Here is a 13,377-nt window from a genome sequence, read left to right on the forward strand (position 1 = left end):
TCAGGCAGATTTGTGGATGAGTCCAATCTGGCTTACGTGTGTGAATGGGTGGGGAAGAAGGTCAACTTTTCACTCAGATACAATGCTGACATTTACTGTTTCTTCTGGGAAAGCAGCTGTTATGGAAAAAAGATAACTCGAGAAGCACTAAATCACACCGTGAAACGTACAGCTTTCTTGCCCTCATGACCTGCGCTTATCATAGTGGCAACGCCCATGGGACCCTTTGCAGGGCTGGCATTGTCCCAGATAACTGTCCTGGGCTTGCGGCTCCAGGCCCCTGGCGGGTGTCTCTGCCTCCAGTTTCTTCTCGCTGCCGGTCTACCCTGTGGCATTCATGCACACAGATTCCCCAACAGACCTCTAGGGAGTTCCACAAAACTGCAAATCAAATCCCTAGTGCAACATCTAAGACACTCTGAGATCTGCTTCTAGCTTATCTCCGGACTCCTCCTCTGTGTCTCACCCTGCACTCTGGGCAGTGGTTCTTCATGGGCACACAGCTGTCATCGGATGAGGCCTGAATATCCGTGTTTGCTCTGTTTTTTTTTTTTTTTCTTAAGTCACCAGGTGATGGTAATATATTCAGCCAGGGTTTAAAAACTGCTCTAGCCCAGTGGTTCTTGAACTTGGCTGCACCTTGGAATCACGCAGCGCTAGAAAATGCCAAGCCTGAGCCCTATCCCTCCAAGATTATGGGCTGGTTGCCCTTCAGTGCAGCCTGAAAACCAGGGCTTTAAAAGCCCTGGTGACTGAGCAATGTTGGAGCACCACTGCTCTGGCCCTGGTGGTTGATTTAAGCTTCCTTTGATATGAACTTCTTTCTATGCTCTAGCAGTGGCTGCTCTCACTGCCTGGAAATTCCTCCCTCCCTACCTCACAAGCTAGCCCACTCTCCCAGTTCCAAACTTCAGAGCTAAGGAACTATAGCAGGGGTTGACAAATGTTTACAATAAAAAGTTAGAAAGAAAATATATGAAGCTTTTCAGGCCACATGTGGTCCCCGGCATGCATTCTTTCTTTCCCCCTTTTAAATGCAAAAGCCATTCTTGGCTGGTGGGTCATATAAAATGGGCCAGGACCAAATCTGACCTGTGGACGTAGAATTGCCTGTTTTGTGAGGCGGTGAGTTCCCTGTCAATAGATGTAATCAAGCCATGGCTGAAGGAATTCCTGGCAGGGAAACCATGACTAGGACTTAAGCTTCTGATAAATGACTGAACTAGAAAATCTTTATGGTCTTTCCAAACTTGGGATGACTTAATTCTAGTTCGTCTTAGCCCCTGGAAGGTTTCCTCGTCTGCCAGATGACCTCCCTCCAGCTCTGAAGTCATTCCCATGTCGTGTTCTGCCTCAGTTAATTGTGAATGTCTGCATGTGTCAGCACAGACTTCATTTCAACACTAAGTGCTAAGAGTTAGGGGTCTTCGAATTTAGGAGACAAAGACCAAAGATTGTTCTTGACCTCTGCATTGAGTTAATACCTGAAGCAGGAATGCCTGGAACCACGAAAATCAACATGCTTTTAATTCATCCTCAGCCAAGCTGATTTGCCAACTAGAAAGAAATGAAAAGACTGAGAAGCCCCCCTTCTCAGTCTGACCTTGGCCTCTGCTGGAGTTCCCTGCTGGACATGGACACAGAGCCAGGGAATGGTAGGATCCTCAGTTGCATTGCATCCTTGTTATTGTACAGATGGGGAAACTGAGGCTAACAAAGAGAAGAAGTCTCTCCTACTGACCCATGGCTAGCAAATAGCAGGGCTAGAAATGAGTCCTGGGTAAACTGAGACTGGGATACTCCAGGTGCACACTCACGCAGGTACCATGTAAGCTGTTGGTTGGGGCCTGGGCCTGGCTGTCAGGCCACTCTACCTACTCACTCATGCAAGTCAACTTCCATCTCTGTCTTCTTTGGAACTGTCCTGAGCCTTAAGTGAGCTTACACAGGTCAAGTTCTTAGCCAAGTATAACACAAAATCAATGATTAATATGTCTTAGACATGGCCATGATTATTGCCACATCTTCCACCCTAGACCGTAACTGCTTAGGCACAGACTGTGTGACTTGGTTGTCTTTGATTCATGACAAACCAGTGTCGCCTCTGGCTCCGAGCCCTCCCGCGTGTGAACTGCTCTTGCTGTGCGGTGGGATATTATCTCCCACTCATCTTCAGGTGAGCCCGTTTTCACCTTCTGTGGGGTAGACTGCAGACAGTCGGCTACATTTCAATCGGGCCAAAAGGAAGGCAGCAGACACACATCCCCAGTCAGGCTTTGCTTTTTCTGGGCTCTAGGTGCCCCTAGAGTCTGTATGAGGAGAGCTCCCTAGCTTGGTGATGCCATGAGCCCCTGGGCGGGGCAGTGAGGAGGGAGGGGCGCCTTACCTGGCCCACTGCAGAAAGAGGCGATGATGGCCAGAATGCCCACGATACTCAGGTAGGGGACCCAGGGGCCATGGTCCTGGCAGAGAATAGGGAGTGGTCAGGTGAGGAGGTGATGGTGTGTCCAGAGGACCTGAGTTCCCACACCAGCTCCTCCTCCACCCATCTGTGCGACCTTGGACAGGTCACTGGATGTCCCCAAGCCCCAGCTTCAGCATCTATAACATGGGAACAATGACAACCCTTCAGTCATTCCATCTGCTTATTTTATAGCCATGATGAAATCAGATGAAGCCTGTGATGAGTTTGACACAGTCCTGGCATACAGGAAGTGGTAAATAAATCAATAACTCACATTGATTGAGTGCTTAGTTGGCAGCAGGCAATATGAGCAATTTTCACAGCTTTATCACATTTATAAAAGTTCATCATTTTCAGCAAACTGACACAAGAACAGAAAACCAAACACTGCATGTCTCACTCATAAGTAGGAGTTGAACAATGAGGATACATGGACACAGGGTGGGGAACATCACATGCCGGGGCTTGTTGGGAGGTCAGGGACTGGGACAAGGATAGCATTAGGAGAAATACCTAATGTAGATGATGGGTTGATGGGTGCAGCAAACCACCATGGCACATGTATACCTGTGTAACAAACCTGCATGTTTTGCACATGTACCCCAGAACTTAAAGTGTGTGTGTATGTATAGATATACACATATATATACATATATATATATATTTCCTGATATACATTTTAAAGACTTCTATATTTTGTTTTTAAAAAGTTACCTTAGTTCTGGTATTATTATATAAAGAACCGTATTTGTACCCCTGCCGTCTTGCAAGGTGTGAGATGAGTTAATTCAGTTCATGGAATGTGTCTGGAGAAGCTGGCATTCATCTGGGGGGTGGGTGGCTTGGTGCTGGTTGCAAAAGGATGTTTTGGGATTGCTCCTGCTCTAGCAGACTGGACGGCTGAGCATTAGAACACAGTGTCACTGGTTCTGAGTGTGTGGGGGTGCCAGGGTTTCCCCAGGAGAGGCCACCTGACTCGAAGGGAAGGTAAGAGCCTGTGCTCACCTCTGTAGGTTGAGCCAGAGTCAGCCCAGTGGGAAAGGAAAGGAAAGAGGTTCCAGGAGGGGGTTCAGCATACACAAGGGCACAGAAGCCTGAGAGGGCACTGTGTGGGGTTGAACTGCAAATAGTCTGGAGTAGAGGATGATGGGTACAGAGGGCAGAGGAATGGGTAACTCCTTACTTCCCCTTGTTCTGTGTCCAAATCCATTAGCTCTAAGGGTTGAGAGGAGCTTTGTGGACTCTCGTAAACTGTATGACTTGCTTCTGTACCAAGCCACTCACTCACTCATTCAACTGATTGATCTCAGCTGCCCCTGAGTGCCACACACTGGGATGGGAGGTGGAAATGCAGATACGGTTCAGGCACGGCCCTACACAACTCACTCACTGTCTATTGGGAGAGAGAGACGCGTCAACAGTGAAAGTCAATGGTCCGTGATAAGTGATCTCACAGGGTTCCCCCTTGGGGCTTATGGGAACACAGGAGAGGGTACCTCACCCAGACTTGGAAGCAAGGGGAGGCTTCCCGCAGGAAGAGGTGTTCAGGAGTGTCCAAGGCTTCCTGAGTCCAGAAAGCAAGGAGAAGCTAGCCAAGCACAGAAGAGCCCTAGGAGAGGAAACTGCCAGGCCCCTTGAGGAGCTGCCGGGGGCAGGGTGTGGGGCACTGGGGGAGACAAGGGTGGCCAAGCCAGGAACAGCCCTGAAACCTTGTGAAGTGAGGCTTAGATGGGGTTTGTGGGCTTCAGGCCTTCCTTTTAAACTTCTGACACAAGTTTCAGAAAGACAATGGCCCAGAACATCACCCAACTAGCTTCCTGAGAACTTCAGAGGACTGTAAAGATGCCTGGCTCAGGACAGCTTGGGCCTGGCTGTCAGGAAGGAACTGCACCTGCTAGTACATTGTCCTTGAAGGCAATGTTTCCACCTCCTGCCAGTCAGCGTGCTCGCCAGCCCTACCTCTTCGAAGGGCACCCATCAGACACTACCATGCTAACAGTGCTTTTTTCTAGAAAAATTTGGGCCACTAAGACATTTGACAGGTGATCAAAACGTGCACCTATCAATTTCCAGATGCATTTTTGAAAAATGCAAAGATTGATCAATTGCTGCAACATTGCTTCATGCTTCCCATGGCACCAAGATGAGTTGGAGACACTGAGGCAGTGTTCAATTAATGCAGGCTGCCCTGAGCCATGCAGGGGACAGAAGCCCAAGATCCCGGGATCTGATCCCAGCTTGCCACCTTCTGGTGGTGTAACCTTGGGAAGCTCATTTATTTATATTTATCCCTCAGTTTCCTTATCTCCATAAAAGAAAAAAATACCGATGTTGTAAGGATGAAGTCCTTTGTCACCCCTCCACCTACATGGACGTCCACTGAGTGCTTGTTCCAAGTGCTTTCCGTGCATTTTCTCATTTCATCCCACAACACCCTTGGATGAAGGGATGACTGACTGTTCCATTTTAGAGATGAGGCCTGGAGAGGAGCTGACTTGCTAAAGTTTCATTACCAGTAAGGAAAAGCTGAGATCCACACAGGCTGTCTGGCTCCAGAGCCACTGTCTATAAAATTGTGACAACTGGGGAAGTGGCTGATATGCAGCACCTGGCATTCAAGCTGGGAGGTGACAGCTGGAAGGGGCATCTTAGGGTTGTCTAGTGCAAGCTCTTCTATTCCATAGATGGGTGAACTGAGGCTCAGAGAGGGAAAGTGTCTTGCTCAAGATCACACAGCTCATCAGCAGAAGTGACAGGACCAGAAGTCAGGTCTCTCATGTCCCAGTCCAAGGACCCCTCACCAAACCCTCTTCACTGAGACCCTGAGCAGCTCCAGAGATGAGCTGTCCCTGGGGAGAGCTTTATCACAAGCACTGCTGGTAGAAGTATGAACCCACAAATCACAGGCCCCAAAATGATGAAGCCAGAAGCCAGCTCCATGCTTATCTCCCTCAAATGTGAGAAGCACATCATCTCACCTGCAGGGTCAGCGTGATGGTGAGAGTCCCAAAGAAGAGGGCCATTAGCCCAAAGCCACCAATGAGGAGGGGTCTCCGTCCCAGGTGCTCAGTGACCAAGCCCTAGTCCAGGGTAAAAGAGAGAGAGAGAGCTATTATTCCATTTGTAACCACAATGTGGCACTGGGAACTGGCAATGGCATCATGATTAAAAACTGGCTTTGATCCTGAGACAGCTGGGTCACCTTCTTCACAGCCACAGCCCTGAAGCAATGCCCTTTATGAGAAAGGAAAAAGTGAGGGAGAGAAAGTCACAATTCTTGAGCACCTACAGTGTTAATACGAGCGCGTTCCTCCTAATCTTCCTTGCTGGGGTGGACTTCTCCCATCGGGAGTTTGGGAGAAGGAACTGGATGGATATGGTCAGCAGAGGCCTTCTCTCCCTTCAGAGCCAGCCTGTATGGAAGGCGATTCCTCTGTGTCTCCATGTTGTGGGATTCATAGGGGTAGGCACCCACAGTAGGGCGCAGGGGTGGGAGTAGACAGAGAAGCCCATGTCGTTTTCCAGTCTGCCTGTGTCTGGGGGAGTCAATTTCATTGTGGGATGTGAGGTGGGGAGTCCCTGAGGAAGTCCCTAAAGCTGTGTCCTCCAAGTCAGCTTCCCTCAGCCTAGGACGGTCACTGACCTCCATCTGGCTGGCTCCTGTGCCCCCTGCGCCCCCTGTCCACTTGGTCAGAAACAGCTCCTCAACTGCCAATGACTGGAAGAGTAATCGTAGCTGAATGTCAGAGACAGAAAAACCTGGCTTTATATTCTGGCTTTACTACTTTCCAGATATATGAACTGTGGCATGTGACTTCACTTCCCAAGGCCCCAGGGCCTTTATCTGTGACAGAAGAATCAAAATATCCTTCAACAGCAGTGTCTGCTGTGGAAGTGTGGGTTAAAAAAGAGACTGCATGCAACACACACATTAGGTACTCACATTATGTGAGGTATCCTCCTCTCATGCCCCATTTCACAAAAAGAGAACACAGAGGGTCAGAGAGGTGAGACAACAGCAGACACCACAGAGCAAGCAGGTGAGAGAGGGCCAGAAATTGAGCCCAGGGTATTTGAATAAAAATACATGGATTTTCTCAATGAGGCAATCAGGTGAGGCTTCCTGGAGGAGGCAGTAGCGGCCAGAGATGTGGAGAGCTTGTCAGGCAGAGGGATTAGTGGGAGCAAAGGTTTTGAGGCTGGCAGGTCCCCATCATGACAGTCATTTATCTTGGGCAAGGGGAAGCAGTGACACTGCTGAGGGCCATGAAGCCAGAGCACACATGCCTCCTGCCTGCCAGCTTCAGGTGACGGCGTGAAGGTCACAGCACTGAGATGAACAGTTGCAATCCTGCCCCAAAGCCTCAGGGTTTCTCCACAATGGAGTCCAGCTGCAGGGACCCCAGCACCCTCTACCTCTTCCTCTTTCCTCATAGCCTGCTCCTTAGAGGGAAGCAGGTGAAAAGCCATCTAGACAATGGACGGTTGTTCTGCCTGGCAGAGCCAGCCAGCACTGAGGGGTGAGTGACAGCTGCCTGTGCGAAGGGCATAGCCCTGTGGGTCAGCTGAGCAACCCGGTCATGTGGCGCTGCCTGGGGCCATGGACCTTTTGGTCCCCTAGGCATGAACGTTGAAGGGTCAGCACCAGAGGGTGCTGACCCAGAAAGGCAGACACCTGGGAGGAAAACATGCCTGGCTGATGACTACATGTCTCAAAAAGGCATTTCTAGTCAGAAACGCCTTTCTCCTGTTGCCCAGGGAAGAAGGGCAGACTCAAGCCTCTAAACTTGGCCTCCTGGAAACCTGGCCCAGTGGAACAGAGCACAGGTGGCATCCAGGGGCACATAAGCCTGAAGACGGGTGGCCTGAGCTCAAGTCCTGGCTCTGCCACTTAGCCTTCTTTGCACCCAGGACAGGTTACTCGGCTTGTCCAAGTCTCAGTTTCCCCACCTGGAAAATGAGAATGATAATATCATCTTTGCAGGGTAGCTGTGAGATAAAGGGAAAGAACTCACAGTGCCTGAAATAGACTCATGAACAAAAGAGGTTGCCAATAAATGGCAGAAAATATATCATTCATTTTAACTAAGGAGTGCCCTGGGGGTCTGGTCCCAACTCCTACCTGTAGCTGGCTGTGTGGCCTTGAAGAAGTTAATTAACCCTTCCATGTCTTAATTTCTCATCTTTTCTGATGATAATGAAGTTAGTCTAGATATCGATAGCTAATGATCATTTACTGAGCATCTACTATGTGCCAAGCACCGTATTAAGCACTTTGCATCCAGCAACTTATTTAATCCTGACAACCTTGAGTATGTTCTATTATTTGCTCCATTTTACAGGTAAAAAAACAGAGGCACAGAGGCTTTGGAAACTTGTCCAGGGTCACGTGGCTGGTAAGTGGCAAAGCTGGGATGGTCTACAAAATCTCTTCTGGTTGTTGATACATTAAATATTCTTGACATTAAACTAGAAATAGACAATGCCACCACTTGGTGACAGCCCAGTGTCCCACCTGGATGTCCAGCTCCTGGACCTGAACAAGAGCACTGATGGCTTTTCTGGTCCTCTGCATTCCTGGCTCTCTGATTCTCTTTCTTCACTTGAAGGCCAGGTGCCTTCATCTTTGTTTCCCCAGAGCCTAGAAGAATATCTGACCGGTGTGGACTAAGTGTTTCCGAGGGAGTGAAGGTCTGTCTTTATAGGCAGGTAGAATGATTCTCATTTGCAGAGGAGGACAGTGAGGTTCGAGAACACTGAGCGACAGTAACTTCACTTGGTGGGAAGTGGGGAGGGAAGTCAGGCCCAGCGAGAGTCATGGGGAGAAGCAAAGACCAGTAGCTTCTGAGAAAGAGAGAGCGGGGGAGGGATTGAGGGAAGGAGGGAGAGAGGCCTGTATTTAAAGCATCCCTTCCTCCTAGGACCTCATGAGCTGGGTCTCATCAAAGGGGAGACACTGATGGGGCTGTCGCGCCAGGGCCAGTGCAACATGAGCAAGGGAGCTGGGTCCCAGTGCCAGGTAGGACCCCCCTGCAAAGGTGATGGGAGAAAGAGCCTAGAGATATCAGGGGCTTAGAGAGATTATGAAATTGTGGGCCCAGAGAGATTATGCTGATCTCTGTGTAACTCATACCAATTTCAGTGTAACAATGCAACACACATTAATCTCAGTGCAACACATGTCAATCTCGGCACGGCATGCTCAGTGATCTGGGCCCAGGATCAGAGGCCAAGAGTGACTATGGAATTTATCAAAAGTCACCTGGGGCTAACTATTCAGAGGGAAGGAAGAGGGATAGATGCTGTTTTAAACCAAGGGGCGGCTGCAAATGTCCACACCCTTGGACTCAGTCACTCACCTTCTGGGCATTGATCCTGAGGAAATAGATGTTTGGTCAAAGACTCGTGGACAAGGACCTTCGTTGGTGTGTTATTTATACTACTGAGGAAATAGAAATAATTTAGAAATCCACCAACAATTAGTTAAATAAATACTGGAATATTTAGATGATAAATATGTAGAAATTAACATAATTTAAAGAATTGTAAAATGGTATAGAAAAATTCTCAGGGTACAATCTTAGGCGAAAAGAGTAGGACATAAATCTGTACATACTAAAACATGTAGTTGTATAATATAAATTACAATTATGTTAAGCTAATATACCCTGGAAAAACATATGCAGAAATAGTTTATAATGGCTAACTCTGGTTGGGGGAATATGTGATTATTATTTTATTTGTCTGTCAGTTTTCCTGATTTTCTATGGAGATTTTTGACTTAAAAACACGAAAAAGTAGATTTAGCTGAAGTGTGCGGATGCAAATCTCTGTCCATCCCCTGTATTATGTCTTTATTCTTTCCTAATCACCAAAGATTTCCAATACTCATACTGGCAATTTTTCATAACTGTGTAAAATATGATTTTGGTACAATCTAAAGATGTCACAGCTTTTCTTGTGCTAACAGGACAGAGCCCAAAGTTAAGCTGTTGCTGAAAATGAAGGCTGTTCATAACTGGAATACGCAGGAACTTTGTCTCCTAAGCTTCTTAGGGGAATTGGATTACAGTATCCAGTGACCTGGTGCTGAAATGACAATAGAATGTGCCATGAAAGAGCATCACAGTTGCTGGGAGATATTATACTGCCACCAGCATGTGTTACATTGTCATACTGAGATCAGCACATGTTACATTGTTGTAATGAGATTAATATGTGTTATATTGTTACACTAAGATCAGCATGTGTTACACTGTTGTACTGAAATTAACATACATGGTTACTGACTTCAGTATTTTGAAGTTTTTAAAAAAGAGTTTCAAGTGCACTACCTACAATTTCAGAGTCAGAAAGTGTGCTTACAAAAGTCAGTTGAGAACCATTTTCTTACACCATGATGCTGACGTTCCGACGCTTTGGAAGGGGTGGGCTGAGGGACATGTGGCTCTTTGTTTTGTTTCCCTAAAGTCTCCTGATGAACCAGTAACTTGAGCCAATGAAAAGCTGAACACATTCTCCCTGATTTGGAAATGATCTTTAAAGATGGTCCAGGAACATACCAGGGAAACAGCTTTGAAAGAGAAAGAAGGGATAAAAACAACACTCCCATCCGAGAATCAGTCTGCCGGCTCTGTTCTTCCTCCCTCCCTCCTTTAAGTCCAGTAAAAGTGCAGCCTGTCAGAAGGGATTAGAGCGAACATGATATTTCCACTTGACATTAAAATCATGAGTGAAGACATTAACTCAGAAGAACAGCAGACTGAAGGTTACTGATGTCAGCTGGGGATGAGTGTCATGGGGTCACCCATCAACCCAGCCCCCATTCACCCAGCACCCAGTGCCCTTCCCCACAGGTCTGGGACCTCTGTGAAATAATATTGGGAACCTTTTGTTCTGGTTAGGATTTTAAGAAGTAACTTTATAAAGGTGTAGTTTTCATTCAGTATAATGTACCCATTTGAATTGCACAGTCTGGTATGTTTTGACAGATTTATATACCTTATAACCACAACTACAATTAAGATATTGAACGTTTCCATCACATCCCCAAATTATCTTGTGTCCCTTCCCCCAACCCCAGGCAACCTCCGATCTGCTTTCCAGCACAAGGATTTGATTTATCATTTCTAGCATTTCATGTTGTTTATTGCAGTGTTTTCGAGATTCATTCTTCTTGTTGTACTTTTTTTTTTTTTTTTTGAGACAGAGTCTCGCTCTATCACCCAGGCTGGGTTGCAGTGGCATGATCTCGGCTCACTGCAAGTTCCGCCTCCTGGGTTCACGCCATTCTCCTGCCTCAGCCTCCCGAGTAGCTGGGACTACAGGCGCCCGCCACCTCGCCCGGCTAATTTTTTGTATTTTTTTTAGTAGAGACGGGGTTTCACCGTGTTAGCCGGGATGGTCTCTATCTCCTGACCTCGGGATCCACCTGCCTTGGCCTCCCAAAGTGCTGGGATTACAGGCGTGAGCCACCGTGCCCGGCCTCTTGTTGTACATATCAACAGTTCTTTTGTATTGCTGATCAGCATTCCATTGCATGGGTATACCAAAATTTGTTTCTCCGTTCACCTGTTGACCCAATAGCTGTTTCTAGTTTTCGGCTCTGAGAAATAAAGTCATTATGAATATTGACTGGTATCTGAGTCTCCATGTAGACATGTGTGTTGATTTCTCTTGGGTAAATACCTATGAGTGGAATGACTCGGTTGGATGGGTAACACCTTCATAAGGAGCTGCTAAAATGTTCTCTGAAGGGGTTGTGCCCTTTTACATTCCCACCAGCGGTGGGTGAGCCTTCCAGTTATTCCACATCCTTGGCAACACGTGGTATTATATCAACCATTTAAATTTTTGTCACCCTTTTGGTGAACAATGGCATCTCACTGTGGGTTTTAGTTTTAATTTCCCTGATGACTAACAATGTTGAGCGTCTTTTCATGTCCTTTTGGATGTTTTTGATATCTTCTTGGGTAAAGCATGTGTTCAGATATTTTGCTCATTTTCAAGTAGGTAGTTGGCCTTATTACTGAGTTTTAAGAGTTCTGTATGTATTCTGAATTCACGTCCCCTCTCAAATGCATTTTATAGGTATGTTCTCCATGTCTGTGACTTACCTTTTTATCTTCTTAACAATGCCTTTTAAATAGTCACAGTCTTTAATTTTGATGACATCAAAATTGTTCTTTCTTTCTTTGGAATGAAGAAGGACAAATCTTCTATGGTCATATACAATATGAGATGACTATACCTAAGATCCCAATAACTATAAATTTATAGCTGTAACAATTTCATTGCATTGAGAGAATGAGGTTTTTGCTGCTTGATGTATAAAATAAGACCCAGATTCTTCAGAAATCCCAAAATGCGGGAAACTACAAAAAGTGTGTAGTTGGTGAGTGAAGCTGGTGGCGCCAGTCCAGATACTAGGGAGCCAAAGGATGTTATCAGAGGGATGGGGAAGAAATCAGGAAAATTTTGATGGGAAGTAAAGACTCAGGAACACATCCCAAGAGTGAGAGGGTGAGCTGCAGGAACGGACTTGTGTGTATGTCCTTGGCCAAACTCAAAAATAGAGCTACTTACTTAAAAGGTATTATTCAGAGCTTGGGGTGGGTGGGAGTGGGGACTGCAGGGGAATGGGCTTCCAGGGCAAAACCCCACCTTTTCTGCTTGGGGATGCTGGGGCACTGACTCTGTTTCTTCCCTTCCTCATCCCCACCCAGTCCTCACCCCATGAGGATGACCTGTCATAACCAGAAGTGTATTCGTTCATTCTCATGCTGCTATAAAGAACTGCCAAAGACTGGATAGTTTACAAAGGAAAGAAGTTTAATTAACAATGTTCCACAGGGCTGAGGAGGCCTCAGGAAACTTACAATCATGGTGGAAGGGAAACAAACTCCTCCTTCTTCACATGGTGGCAGGAAGGAGAAGAACGAGTGCCCAGTGAAGGGGGAAGTCCCTTATAAAACCATCAGATCTTGTGAGAACTCACTATCATGACAACAGCATGAGGGTAACTGCTCCCATGATTCAATTACCTCCCACTGGGTCCCTCCCATGACCCATGGGGATTGTGGGAACTAAAATTAAAGGTGAGATTTGGGTGGGGACACAGAGCCAAACCATATCAAGGAGAGTCCGCACTGCTCTGCCTGCTTCCTGCTCAGGCAATGGTAACACTAAGGCTTTTGATCTAAGCTCTGAACATGAAAAGTCATTTAGCCTGAGTTTTCACTTCTCAGATCCGGGGGTGCCACCCGGCCCAGACTGAGCTCAGGCCCCCAGGGGTTTGGGTTGGAAGCCAAGGGGAAAATCGAGCTCTGCTTCTGCTTGCCACAGCCCTCATTTCTCCTAAGGTCCTGGAACATTTGTTAAATAAACTGGGGACTTGATCAAATATTTTAGTGGATGAAGGGTGTAGTTTCTTCTAGTCTGTGACCTATAGAAATGCCATAGAATCATTATTTATCAATGAAAAAGGAATGACTGTCAAGGGAAATTAGCTAAACTCGGTCCTTTCGAGGCTAGTTCTAGAGCACATGTCAGTCTGATGATTCACAGGGAAAACCAGCCTCTCTCCAAGCCTCGTGACAACGCTCTCTGTTTCTACCCTCATCACCCTCTGCCATTATCTATTTTGTCTACAGCTGCTGGAGGGATTTAAAGCATGACCTGCCACTCTCCTTTTAACACCCCTGTCCACTAAAAGCCTTATAGACAGCAAAGAAAACAATCAACAGAGTGAAGAGAAAACCTACAGAATGGGAGAAAATATTTGCAAACCATATTTGAATCCCCTCAAGCCCCACGCCCCCCCACCAGCCCCTTGGTCCCTCAAGCGGCAGACACATCCTTGCTCCTGCCTTGGGCTGCTGCAGACATCCCTGTCACCTCTCAGATTCTTGCTC

The 13,377-nt window shown here is 46.9% G+C and overlaps 1 protein-coding gene across 1 annotated transcript in view; it reads right to left on the bottom strand.

Annotated features, from left to right (window-relative positions):
- Window positions 1–13,377, bottom strand: part of SLC2A9 (solute carrier family 2 member 9) — a 166,635-nt gene that overhangs the window by 52,760 nt on the left and 100,498 nt on the right. The window contains exons 5-6 of the mRNA XM_033213748.1: window positions 5,443–5,544; window positions 2,387–2,462 (exon numbers count right to left, since the gene is read on the bottom strand). Coding sequence (XP_033069639.1) covers window positions 2,387–2,462; window positions 5,443–5,487 — 121 coding nt within the window. The 5' untranslated portion in view covers window positions 5,488–5,544. The remainder of the gene's footprint in view (window positions 1–2,386; window positions 2,463–5,442; window positions 5,545–13,377) is intronic.

The sequence above is a fragment of the Trachypithecus francoisi genome, unplaced genomic scaffold (assembly GCF_009764315.1).
Source record: "Trachypithecus francoisi isolate TF-2019V2 unplaced genomic scaffold, Tfra_2.0 Lachesis_group1, whole genome shotgun sequence".
NCBI lineage: Eukaryota > Metazoa > Chordata > Mammalia > Primates > Cercopithecidae > Trachypithecus > Trachypithecus francoisi.